This window comes from Oryzias latipes, chromosome 13, assembly GCF_053564925.1.
Source record: "Oryzias latipes strain Hd-rR chromosome 13, Olatipes_Hd-rR_3.1".
NCBI lineage: Eukaryota > Metazoa > Chordata > Actinopteri > Beloniformes > Adrianichthyidae > Oryzias > Oryzias latipes.
Window position 1 is genome coordinate 29,093,964 of NC_136249.1, and position 19,821 is coordinate 29,113,784.

The following is a 19,821-nucleotide window of genomic DNA, read 5'->3' on the forward strand; positions in this document are numbered from 1 at the left end:
GCTGAAAGTTGATTTTTAAAACTGTTTAATTTATTTTATTTATTTATTAATATCACTGTGTGGACTGAACAGATAAAAACTTGGTGTGTTGACAACATGGAAATTGACAGTTGCAGATAAATTTTGCTGCTTTTCAGGACACCAAGTAAGTTTTTTTTACACATATTTTGCACTTCAACAATACATGTAGCCTCTGCTGGAACTGTATGCCAATCATTCCTAATGAAACTGCGCTCACTGGGGCACAAACCCCCATGGCAGCTATGTTTTATTCCCTCTGTAAAACCTGCAAAGCGGCTTCTTCCCTTAAGTTTGGCCTCTGTTTGACTGTAAGGCAAACCATGAAACTGTGTTGCCAAGTTTTTTGTTTTTGTTTTAAGACCGGTGTCAGAAATGTGCACTGCTCTGCGTTTGAACGACCATCACGTTTAAATGGGTGGTGTGATTATTCCTGGGAACGGCCACCTCCTGCGTATCCTGCTTCCCCCTCAAATAACGTCTGTTGGAGAAAACTCCAAAGATGCACAGTGAGCCTGACAGGCTGCCATCGATTCCTGAAAGGTGGCACGTACAAAGTGATGATAATTACTGGTTGCTAAGGATAAAACAGTGGAACAGGCAGCAGAGTGTCCCCCCACACCCCCACCTTCCACATATGCGAGCCAGGGAAGATGGTAGCTGCCAGGCAGCATAAAGAATGCACAACAAATGGTACATATCTAACACAAAGACCAGCAATGCAGGAGCAGCCTGTCAGACCTCTGGGTGAGAGTTTACCCACAGAGGCAGGCAGCACTGCCAACTTGCCACAGGGGCTGCTTGCATTGTGAATGTAAAGACATGTTTCTTTGGTTCCCATAATTGCCTGTTTTTATGATTTGAGCGTCCGACTTGTGTCTGAAACCTGGACACGCATAAGATCAGCAGTGATCACTTTCTATGAGTGTTTCTTATAAAAAAAACACAGCGACGCTACCAAAAATCAGTCTGTGAGTTGGCTGTCAGCGTGAGGTGGATGTGGGGGAATAGTTTAAGGGATTTAAAAGAGGCGTTGCCGTCGTCTGTTTTTGGTCCCATAAATGCACGCCATCCATCAGGCTGCCGAGCATCATTGTTGGAGCATCGCACTTCCTGTGGAATGAACTGTCAGCTTCTTGAATTTATTTGCTCTTATCTGCAGCTCACCTGTGTGGTTGTGAGAACAGGGACTTTAATCTTTTCCTTTCTCGTCATGACATGCTGCCATGATGCACTATGCAAACTCGTAACTATGCAACATGTTTCTAAATCAGGTGCAATTTTGGAAAACAAAGTGTTTGAAATGAACTTGTGGCTCTTGTTCTGCAGGTAAACCGTCCACCCATGTGATCGATTATCGGATTTTCAGCAGTATTAGCTCTTTGTTCTATTAGTGCTCCCTAAACAGGTTTCACTGTCATAGTGTGGCCTTAATGCGAGAATACTATAATATGCAATTTGCTTTTATATTAACACCGCAGACAGAATGATAACTTCATGGAACAGCGTAGATAAGCGGTGTGCTGCATCTGGTGCAGAGATCTAGCTCTCACCGTAATTGGACCTGATGATGAATGGCATTGTGGGTCCTAATGTGGCAGTATGGTTTCATCTCGGGCCTCTGGCTCTCACTGGCTATTATCTCCATCCCGTGAGGATACATCGTGTCTGAGCCTTTGTTGGCTCTGCGCAGTGGAGTGGAGGACCTAATCTATTTATCACAGGGTCTGCGTGACCACCCAGTCACACTGCTATATCGGATCATAGCAGGCTCCCTCGTGCTCTTTCCTCAAGGGAAGAAGAAGGCGCAGATGTAACATGCAGCTTCACACCTGTCAAACAGTGCCCGAGATGGTCGTCCCCGAGGAATGGAGCACGGAGACGAACAAATTTAAATGCATTTCGTGTCATGGCTTTCTAACTCGAAAGAATCTGATTTTTTTTCTTTTTTTGTCCTTGGGTCACATTGGATGTAATTCCCACCATTAAGCACAACTCGGGTAATTCTGTTAAAGAAGTCCTAAGGTTTGTGTGGAGCTGAGAGGATTTTGCAGTTGTAGATGACATGTTGTTGAATCTCAAATCCCCTGCTCCTTCCGGTTTTTGAAATCTTGAGGGTTGCATCATTCAAGTAAGAGGATGTTGCACTTTCCTTCAGTGCGTTGGCGCAACTGGCAAAATACTTTCTGACACGATTCATCTTTTTGTCGTATTGATGAGAACTGATAAATAGGCTGAAATTTTAAAACAATTAACACTTTTGGAACTGTATTTTATTGAAGATATCATTTTTTTAGTCATGCACGTGCGATGTGTAACTTCATTCTAAACAGCAAGGAAATTCAACAGGGTCTTGACTTCTGTTGTTCTTTCTATGCTCCAAAACATAAAACATTTTAATTTGATGTTTGTGGCATAATTGTAAACTTTATGTCAAGTTTTGTTTCTGTGATAATTGTATCTTTGGCTGGTCTTTGATAAGCACGATCCTTCAGCCCAGTCCTTTTTGGTTAATGTTGATTATCATTTAAAAGTAGTAAAATGTAACGTTTGCAGAACCAAATAAACTTCAAAACAAACTTCAAACTTTAGGCACAGAAAAACAGCAAAAAAGTTAACTCCCCATCTAAACTTTTGCTTACACTATTAAAATATAAAATAAACTACTAGGAGATGTTATAGGTTCCTACACATTGTGTTTTTTAGTTCACAATGTCTTCATTTATGCCTGAATGCCTTTTGGTGCAAATATAAAACCACCTTGGCTCCAAAATAACCTTAATTTAGCAAATCAAAGACATAAATGCATTTTTTAGCTGGAAATATATTCAAGCGACAAGGCGTTAAACACGTAACTATACAGCAAACATAGAAATTAAAACACCAGGTAAAATATTTTTTTATGTTTATTTATTTTAAAAACAAAAAAGACCTTGAAGCTTTCAGGACATTTTCATAATTTAGTTGACTTGTTTTAATAAATTAAACCTAAATGTATCTCTCTCTGTTTTCTGACTCTGTCTTCCTTGACCATTATCTGAGTTTTTACTGGTAACTAACAAGGAGCTTGTCCTGCCTCAGGAAATCAAAGTAAAATTACTGCAATTGCTGGAAATTACTTAAAGAGGAACTTCTTGGCTTTGTAAAACAGTTTTTTTTTTTTTTCAATTATGGTTCATAAAATTTCATCTTAACAGCCCCTGCTGATAGGTTGAAGTGCCTGCCCACCACCACCAGAAAGTGGGATGGACACAAAAATGTGTCTCCTCAAAACTTGTTGATTGCTGCCCAAAAGTTAAGTTTGAACATGAACTTTGTTGTGGCTGGTTCAACATCCTGAACAACCATCTTTAAAAACAACTGAGTTGTTGTCTAATTGCAATACTCGCTGGAGCTTTTAGGGAAATTTACAAGTGAGTTGAGATCTTTTAGCTTTTAGCAGAGGCTACAATTCACACCAAACCTTGAACGTGTCATTCATCTCACATCCTCTGTGCTTTGCGTTTGCCCTCCGGTGTGCCATCCAACTGTACAGCCTTTTATTTGCTGCTCATTACGCTCACTGCATAGGAACAACCAAATGTTGAGTTTTTTTTACTGTTGTTTCTATGGAGATGCACTGCTGAATGCATGGAGATGAGGTGTTTGGTGTCTTTTTCCGTCAGTGTGGCTTCACAGACTCAGGCAGCTCTCTGAGTCAGGAGTCGGATAGGTAGCATTACCTCCATCGAAACTCTTGACAACCTTAAATTTTTATTTTGTCATTACCAGTTTTATTTCATGTAAATGGTAAATGGCGTATACTTATATAGCGCCTTTCTTCCTACAAGGACAAAGTGCTTTACAGTCACAGACCCATTCACCCAGTCACACATACATTCACACACACATTCACACACTGGTGGCGGCTCCGCTGCCAAACACAGGCGCCTGCCTACCACCAGAGGCAAGGTGGGGTTCAGTGTCTTGCCCAAGGACACTTCGACTCATGGGCGTGCAAGTAGAGCTGAAAATATATATGACAAAGCCAGCATGAGTAGAAATAAAAGATTCTTACTTTCCTCCACAGGATGTCTGTCCATTCTGCTTGTTTACCCAAGAGTAGCATGAAATTCCTCCATCAGTTCAGATGCTCTGGGATGGTCTTGGCCATTCGAAACAGTCGCCCATTGGTCTCGTGATAGAAATCACTATGGACTGTAAAGCCACTGATTTTTCATCATGACAACTTGATATGTGAGACTGTCCTCTCCACAGTATAGTTAATGAAAACACCGTCTGCTGTCACTGGCTCTCCATCTCCAACATAATGGAGCTTCAGTTATCAATATGTGAATGTCCTGTAGCGGTGAAAATTAATCTCTGGTGCCCGAAGTGCATGATGAGATGTGTTAATAATTCACAGCTTCTTGTTTATCTGACCTTGAATGTTTTTGTGTGTTTGTGTGACGTTTTAGCTGGGAAGTGCTGCGGTTCCTGCTTTCAAACTTGCGTTGGTGGATGGAGGAGTACCGCTTTGATGGGTTCCGATTCGACGGTGTTACTTCCATGTTGTACCATCACCATGGCATCGGTAAGATTCGCATTTGTGCACCTTGTGTTGATAAAACAGGTGGGAAACTGTTCTGTTTTTGTTTTTTTTTTATAGCCAGCAGACATTTGTGTACTGCACAGACTCACGGGGGGGTTACAGAAATGTTGGAGTTTGGCTGGAGGTACAATCTATCTGACCCTTGACCTTTGGACACAGAAGCTTTAGCTCCAGTGTTGGCATTCTTTCGACTACCGTAACTCTTCAACTGTTTACGCAATTAGCATAACTCCAGCAAATTCTGAAGCAACACTTTACAGTAATAAAGTGCTAAAACAATCAACGTAAATCGTTGGCGACATCTCTGATGTTAAAGGGTTGAGCTCCAGGAGAGGAAGGATCAAACATTACAGAGAAAAATAAGCTGGTTAATAAACCTGCATCTTTACAGTGGGGTTTGGTTCAAAATGCAATATTTGATGCAGATGGTACCAAAGCAAACACAAAATCAAGACATTTGTCACATTTTCGGGTGCATCTTTCTGGGTAACATTAAATGTATAATTCTATCCCTGTTACTAAACGACTGGGCTAGAATGGAGGTAAGACTTATATTATACGGCTTTATAATTTTTATTTGTCTGATCTACGTTCCAAAACCAGGTTTGGATTTGTAATCAGAGAGAATATTGACATAAGTGCTTTAGTTAACAAACCACTCGGATCATTTGTTGATCTTTTTTAAAAGCATCCCCAGTGGAGTTTATATTATGATGTTTTTAGCCAAAATATACAAAAAACTGTAGTTTTCTAGGACATAGATTGTACAGAGCGGCAGTAGTTTATTAGAAATTCACTTTTTGAGTTGTGGGCGGGACTAATAGAGCTTAACAAATACTTTTTTTTTTAAACTTCATTTTTTCATCCGCTCCTGATTCACAACAATTTGAATTAAGAGATACTCAAATGCAATTTTGTGCCTAATTTTCTTTATACATGCCCACCATCTTTAAAGAAAATCCCACACGAAGATGTTTAAAACCCCAAAAGCACAAATTTCGTTAGAGTGGATCTTTAGATAAATAAGGCAACTTAAATTTTTTTAATGCTGATTCAAGACAAAACAATACAGAAAATTGATTGATTATATACCAATCAAGTCTTTATATAAATCTTTATCACTGTTTGTTTTTAGCTGAGTGTATGCTCTGTAAAGGGTGGGTTTATGAAGCAAGTGTCACACTGTCGGGTGCCTACCCATGAAGAGCTGTGTATGTTCTGACAAAAAGCTTGAAATGGATTCTGTAACTGACTGGAGCCAGCGTAAAGAAACTAAAAAGTATTTCTAGTTTTTTATTTTTTCGTTTTGTCAACGGCCCAGTCCTCCAAAATGTAGGGCTCTTCTATTTTTTTGGTTGTTTACTTGCTTGTTGGGTGTTTGGGGGTTAAAATAAAATAAAAATATCTCTAAAGTTTTAAACTTCTTTTGAAAACATTGCAAACAATCTGGACATGACAGCATTAATCAGAAACCGGTTAAAGCACGCTGTATGTTTCATGAAGAAGAACAAACACGATGAAGATGTTAAATAATAAACCATGTGACTTATTTTTTCATAGACCCCTGAATAAAAGCATGTATGTATGATATGCTCGGTTTAAAAGCTGCGGTTGAATATGAACAGAGCTTGAGGTGAAACAGCATCTCTTGGAAAAAATCAGAGGAATTTGAAAGTTAGGGAGGAGAACGTGATGAGGGCTGACTGTGTGGGTGTTTACCCCTCAGGCACCGGCTTCTCCGGGGACTACAATGAATACTTTGGCCTCCACGTGGATGAAGACTCTTTGGTTTACCTGATGCTTGCCAATCACATTCTTCATACCCTTTATCCAGACTGCATCACCATCGCAGAGGTAAAAACAAAATTCGTTCACGTACTCTATATCCACTTTGAAAATCCACTGCCCTGAGCCTTTATTAATTAAAAGCACTTATTAGCCAGGCATGGCTTACTTAATTTTTCCTCATTAATCAAAGGTAAAGCAAGAAAGGATCTTTTGCCTTGTGGTGTGTACATTTCCCCACTGAATGTGTGAGCAGTGCCGTGGACGTGAGTGTGCAGGCCAGGAAAGAGACCTGTGCACACAAAGAGGAAATGTGATATTACACGGTGCGACTCCTCTGCAGGATGTTTCAGGGATGCCGGCACTCTGCAGAGGAGTGCAGGAGGGAGGACTGGGCTTTGATTACAGACTGGCTATGGCCATTCCTGACAAGTGGATCCAGGTAAGGTGACCTCTTCATCTTTATTTATTTTTTCTTCATTTACTTCTTTTTTTTTTTTCTCCCCCAACACTAGATTTATTGTTGTTGTTTTTTTCCAAGCATAAGAGCGCACTATAAGCTCCACAGATGCTATAAAATGGCCGGCACATATGACCCCAATTTCACTTCAGTTGGTACAGCGTCTTTATGAGACTTACATTGGTCAGTTTACATTGATTCCATCTGAAGAAATGCCATAAACATTGAGTCCCAAGAAAGGAGGCGGGATTTATTAAAGCAAAAATAAAATCTAGCTTCAATTCTTCTTCCACTTTCGGCTTCTCCCATCAGGGGTCGCCACAGCGAACGAGTCGCATGGTAAATTTGGCAATGTTTTACGCCGGATGCCCTTCCTGACGCAACCTTCTCAAACCGGGCTTGGAACCGGCAGAGGTAGAGAAGGGAACAGGGAGCAGCCCGGAGTCGAACCCGGGTTTCACGGACGGAAGGCGCCGCAAACCAGCACGAGCTAAACTGGCTCCCCAAAATCTAGCTTCAATATCTTCAGTATTTTTTTTAAAATGAAAAAGATAATCTCTGATGACATTCACATCACCTGGCTTTTCATAATTGTAAAGGGTCCGCATTAGCATTCAGCGGATGCTCTAGAGAGCATGCTCCACATTTCACTCGGGTCAAGACATTCTTTGAGTATTTTTCTTGAAATCAGCGGGACCTGCAAACAGGAGCTTGTATCAAGCAGTTTCTTGCTCCATATAAAGCTGATCTGATTTATTTTCCTTTTTTTTTTGTCACTTCATTCATTCTTCTTGTGCACTCAGGAGGGCCATTATTTACCCTGCTGAGAACCATGAATAAATGAGCGGACCAACGTAATGATTATCAGAAGTAAAAGCATTTGATTTATTCAACCATTGTGTTCAATTTCTTATTTTTTAAATGGGTGAATATTATTATATGAATAGGAGAAAAAAAAGGTTAGATTTAATCTTGAAATGAAGGTCATTTAGTTTCTGATCCAAGCTGAAATTTTTTCACGAGTTACTTTGAATGTCATCGCATCTTATTTTATTCATTATTCAGGCAAAAAGGTCTCTTTGAGATGGATTTGCATGATGTACATGAAAAGAATTAAGGTATCTAAAGCAGTGATTTGAACTTCTAAACTTTGGAATTTTGTTTTCTCTTGAACAAATAAGACCATTTGTTCAAGTTCATCACTTTTTATTTCTTTTCTGCAAAATTGTTAGAAAAATTGACATTTTTGTCATTGTGTGTTTTTTACTGCATGGCATTTCTTAGCTCTAAAGTCCAAATGTTTACATTACTGTTCTATAACAGTTATCCATAATGTTTTAGAATTTGCCCCGATGCTTTATGTTACATGTAATCAACCTAACATCCCCATCAGACTGTATTTTTGCATCCAAGCCTGATTCACAACAATTTGAGTCAAGAAATACTAGAAAATGCAGTTTTGTTCTTTATTTTTCACATTTTGGAAAATTGGACAAAGTTTCAGTTTTATTCATTATTTTCTTACCATCCATATCAAATGTGTTGAACATTTCTAAAATTTACAGTTGTTGACAGAATTTAACATTTCTTTTATGGTTTGTTTGTTTTTTTTGGCTTTTGTAATAAACTAGCTTCTAATTTCCCCTCTATGCTTTAGAGAATATAGGACTAATGGTTAACTTTTAATGCAACTGATAAGAATAATTAGCAGTTGACTGATAACAAATAAAATATGATTACATTTCCGACCTTAAATCACAACATCCGTTTGTATGAAATACTTTGTAGCCATAGGAAAGAAAAGTAAAATTATTCTTCTTTTTCCATATTTTTCTGCCTGAAATGAACAATTAATTTGTCCTGTTTTACTGAAATGGGCTACCTTCTGTTGCCAAAGTGATAACATTATCTGGTAATGTGCCACCACTCAACGCTGCATCAGTCTGGATGAGAAATTCCGAAATATCTGCTCTTTTAGCACAACCGTGGAGCACCCTTTAGCTCCACACTCCAGCTCAAACTGCCACTGTCAGAGTACTTAATAGCCCACAATGGGAAAACATTGTCTATAAATGTTCAGTCATCAGGTCCATAGCAGCGTAATGCTGAAGCCAAGAATCGCAGGAAAAGTACATGCAGACCCAGCCGTCCATCCAACACACAAAAGATGTTATTGTGTTTTATCTAAAACTTTTTCTTTTTTTTTAATCCTTGCCGGCTCTGCATGAGCAGACATGCTGTCAGAAAGTTGCCGTCTCCTCTAAACCTGTATCGATAAAAATGCCATCTATTTATTTTCAGTATACAACAGAGCTTTTATGAAATCGCAAAACACTACTTGAGAAAATGCATTTGTATGAACACAGACGGGCTGCAGGTTTTCCCCGGGGATGTGTCAGTCTGTTTGGGTTAGTCTACTGGATGAAATGTGGATTGTTTTGTGTGTGCGTTCTGAGCCAGTAGCAGCCTTTTTTTGTGCATTTAAAGTATGGTGCTGTGTGAAGAATTCCTAAAAAGTTTGCCCGTTGTAACATTTGTGTGACGTTTTTATTTTTTTAATCCTACAAATCCACACTGGACTTGAAACTGTATTTACTCTTTTTATTTTTTTTTTAAGTAATGTGTTGGTTAGTGACCTCTGCACAGCATGCATGCACCACAGTTTCTTGGGTTTCTTGAAGGGAGAAGTCAGTGCATCGTTAATCAAGTCTGTCTCTCACAGCACTTGTTTCACTCAGTCCCAGGGCTGAAAAGAGGAGAAAAGAAGGTGAAAGAGAGAGAGTGTCCTGGATCTGACCCTCCACTCCAGTACTGATTATATCTTTACAGCCAGCAGCACTGTACCTGTAGATAAAAATACACTCACTGGCCACTTTATTAGGCGCACCTGTCCAGCTGCTTGTTAACACAAATTTCTAAATAGCCAATCACAGAGCAGCAACTTAATATATTTAGGCATGTAGACATGGTCTAGACAATCTGCTGCAGTTCTAACCGAGCAGCAGAACATGGAAGATTGAAGTGACTTTGACCGTAGGATGGTCGTTGGTGCCAGATGGGCTGATCTTCTGGGATTTTCACCCACAACCATGTCAAGGGTTTACAGAGAAGGGTCCGAAAAATTCAGTAAGCAGTAGTTTTGTGAGTGGAAAAGGCCTTGTTGATGCCAAAGGTCAGAGGAGAATGGCAAGATTGGTTCTAGCTGATAGAAAGGCAATGGTAACTCAAAGAAGCACTGGTCACACCCGAGGTCTGCAGAAGAGCATTTCTGAGCACAGAACACGTCGAACCTTGAGGCAGATGGGCTACAGCAGCTGAAGACCACAACGGGTGCCACTCCTGTCAAAAAAAAAAAATAATTTGGACAGTAGAAGATTGAAAAAAAATGTTGTCTGGTCTGATGAGCCTCTATTTCTGCTGTGACGTTTTGATGGTTTGGTCAAAATTTGTCATCAACAACATAAAAGCATAGATCCATCCTCCCTTGTATCAAGAGTTCCGGCTGGTGGTGATGTAATGGTGTGGAGGATATTTTCTAGTCACACTTTGGGCCCCTTAGAACCAATTGAGTATGGTTAGAATGCCACAGCCTACCTGAGTATTGTTGCTGACCATGACCATCCCTTTATGACCACAGTGTACCCATCTTCTGATGGCTACTTCCAGCAGGATAAGGCGCCATGTCATGAAGCTGGAATAATCGCAGACTGGTTTCTTGAACATGACCACCATGTCACCAGATCTCAAACCAATAGACCAACATTGGGATGTGGTGGAACGGGAGATTGGCATCATGGATGTGCAGCTGACAAATCTGCTGGAACTGTGTGATGCTGTCATGTCAATATTGACCGAACTCTGTTGAAAATGTGCCACCAAGGATTAAGGCAGTTCTGAAGACAAAAGCGGGACCAACCCGGTACTAACAACGTGTTACCTAATAAAGTGGCCAGTGAGTGTATTTTTAGCTAATTACATGGAGTATTACAGACGTTTTTTGCAGTAGGTGTCCCCGTTTTTTTACTCAACAAAAAGACTAAGCTTGACATGCAGTATTTGTTTAGTTTCTTCCTTTGGTTTTTAATTAAATGTGTTGCCTCCCTAAGGAGACTTGCAGGAGAGAGAGTGAGCAGCGAGATTCCTGTATGCAGGGAAGCATTCATATGAACATGCTCTGGTATTGTCAGTGAAGTGCACTCAGGGCTAGCCTTGCCTCTTCTCACAGTGTCAATTAGGGAGGGATTTGAATGGACTGAAGTGGAGCCTCCAGTGAGGTGTGTGTTGCGGAAAAGGAGAGACAGATCGAGGGGGGCGGGCATTCATGGGGAGAAGCCGAGACAGACGGACAGGAAGAAAGTGAAGGAAGGAGAGACAAAGGCTCAGAGCAGCAGAGCTGGGAGCTTATTTATAGATTCACATGTGTGCACGAATGAATCTCTCTGTTCCTCGGCTGCTGGGGCCTCACGCTGGGTTTCGTCCTCAGCATGACTGATTGATATGACTCATTTACTGGCTCCAGAAGGCTGTTAGGACCAACAGACTGTGAAAAATTAAGATATCCTAATGAGAAGACCAGATAAGGCGCGCAGCACAAGTTTGGATGATTCGATCTGATTATGACCATAAAATGCTGTCACTCCTAATGGATAATGTTACAAAAGCCCTCTAATTTAACAAGCACCCTTTCCCTCCAGCTACAATAGATTGAGATGTAATTGAAGCGATTAGAGGAGGATGAGGGGCTACATGCTCGTCGCTTCATCCCTCCGCTTCTCTCAGCCGGTCAGCTTGAATGAACTCAGAGTCATTTGTCTCAATTGTTTTGTTGGTATTCCACTCTTTGTTTTAATCGAATGAAAATATCAGTCTTCTCTGCTTTCTATTTATTTATTTATTTTTAGAAAAAAGGAACAAAATAATCTATTTCTTGTTCTGTCCATCACAGCAGAAACATTGATATCATCTTTTGATTTATTTTTAAAGTGTTTTCAGTGCAGTTTTTACTCAAAATCAAGAAACCTGTGTTGTTTTCCAGGACATAGCTTCTTCAGAGCAACAGTAGTTTATTAGAAATTCACTTCTGAGTTGTGGGCTGGATTGTTGGCGCAGAGTAAGCCTGCCGCCTTCCCATCATTCATCTGTTTACGTGCTTTCCTGCTAGCTTACACCCCTCAGAAACCCAACCTAGCATTACCAGGGCAACAAAAATGGCGAGCAACATAGGAGCTATTCAGCTGTACATTTTTCATCCAGATGCCAACTTGGATGAGGAAAATGTAGACGTACATGGATCTAGTCGTCTGCAAGTGCATGCGTATGAATGAAGCGGAGCAGGGAGTTTGCAGCTTGCAGTAGTTTCATTTATAAGCTTTTTTTCAACTCCATTTTTTTGTCTGCTCCATATTGACAATGACTTGAATAAAGAAAGGCTAAGAAATGCAATTTTAAGCCTAATCTTTGTCCTCTATTATTAGAAAAGTGTCACAATTATATGTTAAAAACGCCAAAAACCCAATTTTCATTCCGTCTGTTTGAGAGCAATGGTTGACCAGGCCTTGTTTTCTGGAACAGTCTCGTAGTCAGCCTTTTAAAGAAGGCCCACTCTCTTTGACCCGCTCTTCCTGTGTCACGGCCCGCTTGCCTGCTTCGCCAGCAACAACATCACAGTTTCTCTCAGCCTAATTGCGCTTTGAGGCCACCTCTGCGTGGTGTTAACTGACAGCACCATATTTTTCCGTGAGGCTTTTTGCAGAAAAGCTGCGAGGTGACCTGAAGAGTGCCTTTCAGCTAAGTGAAGCCCGCTGCAGAAAGTTCATTAAACTGTGAAAATGTAACAGCATGAGGATCCTGATCCGTGGGATTGAAGAGTCTGCGCTTTCGAATTTTTTTGCCGGGAGGACCCGCTGTCTGTGCGACAATAGGACGTCCCTATAGCAACCAAAAACTCAAGTGGTCGTGCTTGCAAAGACAGGAGAGGCAGGGTTGTCGGGTCAGCCGCAAAATGTAAAACAAGAGCTTTAAACTAAACTCATCCCTGCCATTAAGCCTTCGCGAGCAGCGTGTGATGGTAGCAGAGAGGCTCTCGAATCAGTCACAGCATGTCAGCGGCAGCCAAATGACCTCATCCTGCACTTGCAAGATTTTTTATTTTATTTTATTTTATTTCTGGCTCTGTCTAATTAATCTGGCCACTCTGGGTGGCTCATGACAGCAGCCTTGTAAAGTAAGATTTGTGCACTGCTCATTATCATTGATGAAGTGGAGTGTCAGCGGTGCCAGGAAGCTCGGCTGGCCGGGGCTAATGCGGGTGAGCTGGTGGTGGAGAAGTCGTCAACCCATTCACTCCTTTCTCTGCTCCGACAGTCCCACTCCCAGATTAATTGCTCCCAGACCACTTCTGCGGTTGAATTGAATTGTAATGATTCATAAGGAAGTGTTAAATGTTTCTGTGCTGATTGTGCGTGAGTGTGGAGACGGTCAGGATGATCTCTGGGGCATTCACGCAGATTCACTTGTTTAGTTTTATAATGGAACTGGTGGTAAAGTAAAAAAGAAGTTTTGAGAGGGTTTATTATTTCTAACTGCTCTTGCGTTCACGTTTGAAGAGATGAATATTGTAATTGTTAAATCTTTTTATAGCTAGTCTCATTTGTATATTATTAAGTTTATTATAAGATTGTATTGATGCCATCAATTCAAAATATCTCATTTTCTTTATTTATCCTTAGAGAGGTTTTTTTTTCTGTGAATTACCCACAAAGCTTGCCACCCGATGAGAATTGTACATCATTTTTGTTTAGATTTTTGTATTCTCATAATGTGGCAGTAAAATATTTCAATGTACTACAAGTGTAACACATGTTAGCAGGATTCTTTCCTTTATAGACCTTTATATGATCAAATCCAGCCAATTTAAATAAAATTTAAGTTTTTTTTCTGTAAAACAGTTCAGTATGTGGTTTAATATTTTAGCACTAAAGAATTAATTTCTATAAAATTTCTTTGTTTTTAAACTCTCCATATAAGCTGAAAATATTAAGGTGTATCGTTCCTGTTTATCCCCTCCACATGGAATTTTGGCCCAAACGTTTTGGTGAAGTTACATATAGGAAAAAGGAAAACTTCTTTTTCTAGGACTCATTGCTGATTGACATTTATTGAGCTACAACAAAAGGAAACAATGGAGAATATGAGTTTTAATGAAATTAATTTATGGAAAAAATACCTCCTGATTCCAGTGCATGTTTGAGTGCAAGCTTACCCTTTTTAAAGATTGTTATTCATGGTAATTTTTGATCAAATCTATCTTTTATTTTCTCTAAAGGTTTATTGGATTTTTTTTCCAGATTTCTAAAAAGTAAGAAAAGGGATTTGTTAAATGTTAAAATTGAATAGTGTGTGATGAAATTTTGCTTCTTGTGTTTTTTTTTTTTGTTTTTTTAAATCCAACTCTTAACTCCACTGTGATGGGTCACTTCACAATCTGCAATGGTTTCCATCAGGACTCTGCTTGTTCTCATTGTTAGGAAAGTATATGTATGCAGTTTGCATCCAAAAATGCATTACCTTTGTGCTTGTGCATAGTTTTGCATGTGGGGTGTGTATCCAGCTCTTTTGTGTCCTGCAGCCATATATAAAAGACGTTTGTCCAAGACATGTTCTCTCCTATGAAGTAGCTGCTTTTGGAAGAGACTTCTTACCCGTTGCAATGTGCAAGGTTCTTTATTCCATTATATTCTCCTAAATAATTCTGGAGGCATCTCCTTAAATTCTAAAAATAGTTGACTGTTGTTGATTTTTGTGCAATGCATTATTAACTTCAATATTAAGCTATTCTTAAAAACAAAAACTTATTTGGAGTAGTATTTTTGTATAAAAACTATGAATAATATGTTGAAAAATGTATAATATTTTGACCTTTTCTGTTCAACATTTTTTATTTAAAACGTTTCTTGGTCAAAACTTTTCAAAACTGTTACGCTTGACATCTTTTTTTTTTTTATGATAAGTACGCTCTATTTCAGATTTATATTTTGATTTTTCTTTTTTCTTCTTATGAATTTAAAACTAAAAGTGACTTGGCAGCTGGATTCAAATCCAGATTTGCTTCAAACTCCTGACTCTTGATTAGCCTGAGCCTCTCAAACACAAGGACTGATGGATTAATGACTAAAGTGCTTTGAATCAGACGGCTTTCATCTCCAGTGCAAAGATCTAAGAGCTGTACAAATGTTCTCGTCCATGTAGATGACAGCTCCTCCGCTGAGGTGTTTTTGGTGACGACTATAGCCACACAAGGCAAAGAGGGTGAGGAAGATGGAGTGTAAAAAGATGGTGATGTATGGAGTTGGATACCCTCTATTTAGGTGGACCAGCCAGTTCATCTCAGACATATTGATCGGCACAATTTACTCTCTTTACTCAGAGGATTATGGCTCTTTGGAGTAATATAAAGGTTTCCTGACATGTCAGTCAGCTGTCAGTGCCAATTCCACTGAGCAGGCTTCAGCATGTCACTGAAATAGCTTTCCCAACTCTCCCTGCATTCAGACTTGCTGCATGTCTATTACCAAGGATTCTTGGAGGACATAAACAGTTTGTTTGTTCTCACTTCTGCCTCTGGTTTATAAAATTATCTCTTCACCAACTGCAGCTTTGTGATTGTTTTTTGATTTTTAGTTGCTTACGTTCCTCGTAACGACAGGGGCAGTTGCGGCTTTATTGCAGCTCTGTGAACGATGTGCTTCAAATGTGCTTAGGTGACCTCCTGGCTCTATCTGACCTCTGGAAATGACTTCATTGGCTGAAGGTGTGCATGTAGGTAGGGCAGTGCAGTGGCATTGATTCCAGGGTTGTATTTATTGTTGAATCCCTCTGTTTGGATGAGAGGTTCTGACCTTGCCCATCTCAGGTTGGGGGGAGTTGATGCCTTACTACCCATGGGCTGTAGTGCCGTTATTAAAAACTCCATTACCACCATTCAAAGGCAGACATAACTCACACAGCGGATATAGACATGTCAAAACAGAGATTGATCTTGGAAGTGTAACCTAGAAGAAGACTTAGAAAAGGTGGAAAAACCACAAGAACTGAGATACTGAGGTGAAAACATCAGTCAAGAGCCTGAATGGATCTCTCTGCCAAACATCTATCATGCCCTTTTCCAATAACCTCTCTGTCGCTGCGTAGATCCTGAAGGAGTTAAAGGATGAGGACTGGAACATGGGGGATATTGCCTTCACTCTGACCAACAGGCGATATGGAGAGAAGTGCATTGCCTATGCAGAAAGCCACGATCAGGTATGAGTTTATGCGTTATCTCTCACTTCACAGCTGCAAAGTGTCTTCCTCCGATGTGAAACTTGAACCTTCTCAGGCTCTGGTTGGTGACAAAACGCTGGCCTTTTGGTTGATGGACAAGGAAATGTACACCAACATGAGCACCTTGATTCCCATGTCGCCCATCATCGACCGCGGGATCCAACTGCACAAAATGATCCGCCTGCTTACTCATGGTCTCGGGGGAGAAGGCTACCTAAACTTTATCGGTGAGTTGTTGTAGTTACATTTCAGCTGTTTAAGGTTGGAGCTTTATGGGTGGCTATGGTGTAGTGTTTGGAAGATTGCAGGTTCCGTTTTTGCTCTGTGCACTCATGTGTTGAAGTTTCCTTGAGCAAGTCATCCCACCCCTCATTGTTCCTGGTGGTTATAGGTTGGCGCTTTAAAATAAATGCAGTAAGTACTAGCAAAATAAAGTAAGCATAGAAATGGATGGAGCTTAAAAAAATAAACAAAACAAAATGTGGTAAAATCCATATTTGCTAGGCATTTGAAGCAAAAAAAAAGGAGTCATTTAGGAAAACAACATAAAATCGGGCAGAATAGAAATATGAACTGGTAGGTTAGGAATTTTGGAGTTGCTGCATTAAAAATGCAAAATTCGAAGCAAGTGACCCAAGAGTGTCATTGAATACGATGGTACAACAGGGAAAAAGCCACCAAACCATGTAGAGAACAAAAAAACATAAAACAAAAACAAAAAATCCAGTCAAACACAGCTGGCGGTTATAGAAGCCGTAATTCAGAAAAGTCGTTCTAAATATAAAGGTACCGTATGCATAGTTTTGTTCTGAAATGGTAAAGTAAAATGACTTTTTGTCAGTTAACAGACTGAATAATCAAATATACTGGATTTTAAAGCAAAGTCTTTTTTCTGTAAAATATTTTCTAGTAGTGGGCTGCACGGTGGCGCAGTGGTTAGCGCTCTTGCATCACAGCAAGAAGGCCCCCGGTTCAAGTCCTGGCTGGGGGACTTGAACCATTACATTAGTGGGGGACCTTTCTGTATGGAGTTTGCATGTTCTCCCCCGTGAATGCGTGGGTTTTCTCCGGGGTCTCCGGCTTCCTCCCACCGTCCAAATACACGCTTCATAGGTCAGTCTGCAACTCTAATGGATTGTGGCCCTGCGACAGACTGGCGACCTGTTCAGGGTGTCCCCTGCTTTCGCCTACAAGTGGCCGGGATAGGCTCCGGCAGCCCCGTGACCCCGAAAGGGACAAAAAGGAAGAAGATGAATCAATGAATATATTTTAATGGCAAAAATGAGACTAACAGTATTTTTAGACTATGTATTTAGTTTTTAACACCTCCTACTAAAGCATATTCACCTATCATGTTCACTTAGCAGAAAAACCCCCCTGTTTTACATAGGCAACAACAGATACAAATTTAGCACTAATGTTTAATAGCACTATATACATATCTTCCATAATAAATATTTATTGCAGTATGCATAAATCTGCCATAACCTGTTCTTCTTTTCTTACCATCATGGTGACATTTGTTAAGCACCACTTTAGAGTCATGTTTATTCCTCCTTTTTGGGGGAATATTTCTTCACATAATAGGTAAGGCTGAAAGGAGATAAAAGAAGGTTTTCAAGATGAGTTGACTTCACTTTCCAGAATTGGTGCAGACACCCAGGACAAAAACCAGATGGATTGCTTTTCTACCTCAAATGGATCTTCTTCCCAAGTACCGTTGAAATGCTCCTCATGTGCAACTCATCATCCAAACTAGGGCATGACTTAATCAAGTCCTGCTGGTGGAGATGATAAAAAGATAATTAATGGGGTTGGTTGGAAGTTGACCTTGGCGGGAAAGATTGCATTTCCTTCAGTGTACTTTGTTCTGGCTTAGTGTAAATACAGCTTGCATTAGTGATTTACTGAATTATTGCATCACCTGCAAAGTTGTTCTCAGGTCAAACTCAGTCCATATTTCTGTCTGCCTGCCTATTTTTTATTTTTTTTAGGTGCATCACTCCATGCTCGGATTTGAAGTGTTACTTAAGAAAAGTGAGCGATCCACTGTGAGAGTTTCTGAGTGAACTGAAATGTGAGGTGAAAGAAGCACAATCAAATCAGATTTTGTCCATGGACAATCATAACGGTGCAGCTTCTAATGATTAGAATGTCAGAGAGTGACCCCATGTAGGCAGCTGAAGGACAGGTAACAGTAATTATATCTGATTGTCAGGGAAAAGCATAGCTCAAAGGCACACTCTGCGGCACTTTGTCTCCCCTTTGGCTCATTTTCGTTGGAAAACGGTGCAAAAAAGAAACTTTGCAATGGCTTACTTTTTTGTGTCAATCAGGATTTTGTTTGGTCCTTTAAGATTTGGCACCAAAACATTTGTTGAGGCGTAAAACAGACATTCTTTTTCTGATTTCTGCTGCACCACATGGAGAAAACTTATGATCGTTTGTAAATGTTTCTATACCAAAGCAGTTTATTTATTGTAGAAGTAAAAGAAAAGTCATAGTAAAGGAAAATCAATAAATTAACCCTATTAAACATCCCATTCTGTAAGCACATATTAATTCAAGCAAATACTCTTATTTTTATTCAAATCCAACTCTACTAAACCCTAAGCTAATTTTAATTTAATGCCTTTAAAATAAAATAAAAAATGCTTTTGCAACAATAAATCCGTGAAATCAATGACTTTGACAAAGCTGTAGATCAATTTCAGCCGCATCCTGTTTCCTTAGTTTAATAGCATTTACGTTGACCATTTCAGTTCTGTTCATTCCTGAATGTAGTGTAGCTTGCATTTTCCATTCTTTGTATTAAAAGAAATCTTATTATTAATGGAAACTTATAGGATTTATTTTTTTATTTTATTTTTTTCCATAGTTGGAGAGACAAAGCCCTGACTGGCAGCTCTGAAATAGCAGCAACATAATAAAAAGGTGTAATCATGCAAAGCAAATTACAAGTGCTTGTACTTTTAACTGACAGGTTCAGATTATTATTCTAAGCGGCTGACACCATAATAGACAAGATCGCTACTCAAGTCTTGTGTGAGGTGAGTAGTGTGTTGAGTATCGTATAGATTTCTGTGAAAAAAAAAACAAAGGGAAAAAAACCCACAATATGGTCTGTTTTTTATCCCATTTTTTTATTTTGTCAAGATTGTGGCAGCATCATGTCATGTCGTACTTTGTAAAGTTTTCACACACTCCGTTTGCAGAGGGAGAAGTTCCGGGACAAAAACTTTTGATGTCAGAATTTTTTTACTTTCCTCTCCAAGAGTAAAAAATAGACATCTCTATTAAAGAAAACTAGTTTGCAGTGTACTTTTGGAGGGTTGAAGAACTGACAAAGATTTATTCTGTTGAAGGAGCACCCTAATACCAGCTACTGTTTGAAACCCTGTAGAGGCTCTTTGAGTCTTTTTCTAGAGGTGATTATAAATCTGAGTTGTGATTAAAGACCTACTCCAATGAAAATTGTGTCTTTAACCTGTTCTGGTGGTACTTTTTCTTGATGATGGAGGACAATTATGAAGAAAGTTGAGATCAAAATTGCATTTCTGAGTTTTGTTCTTTATCCAAATTGTTTTGAATCAGGAGCAGACAAAAAAAAAGCTGTTCATAAATGCCGTTAAAAAAAGCTTGTTGT

At 39.6% G+C, this 19,821-nt stretch overlaps 1 protein-coding gene across 2 annotated transcripts in view; it reads left to right on the plus strand.

The window, feature by feature from the left end:
- The window catches only part of gbe1b (glucan (1,4-alpha-), branching enzyme 1b), a 127,410-nt gene that overhangs the window by 48,006 nt on the left and 59,583 nt on the right, over nt 1–19,821 (plus strand). For both annotated transcript variants that reach the window (XM_078956608.1, XM_023962003.1), the window contains exons 8-12: nt 4,476–4,591; nt 6,336–6,463; nt 6,738–6,836; nt 16,044–16,154; nt 16,231–16,402. In XM_078956608.1, the coding sequence (XP_078812734.1) occupies nt 4,476–4,591; nt 6,336–6,463; nt 6,738–6,836; nt 16,044–16,154; nt 16,231–16,402 (626 nt within the window). The remainder of the gene's footprint in view (nt 1–4,475; nt 4,592–6,335; nt 6,464–6,737; nt 6,837–16,043; nt 16,155–16,230; nt 16,403–19,821) is intronic.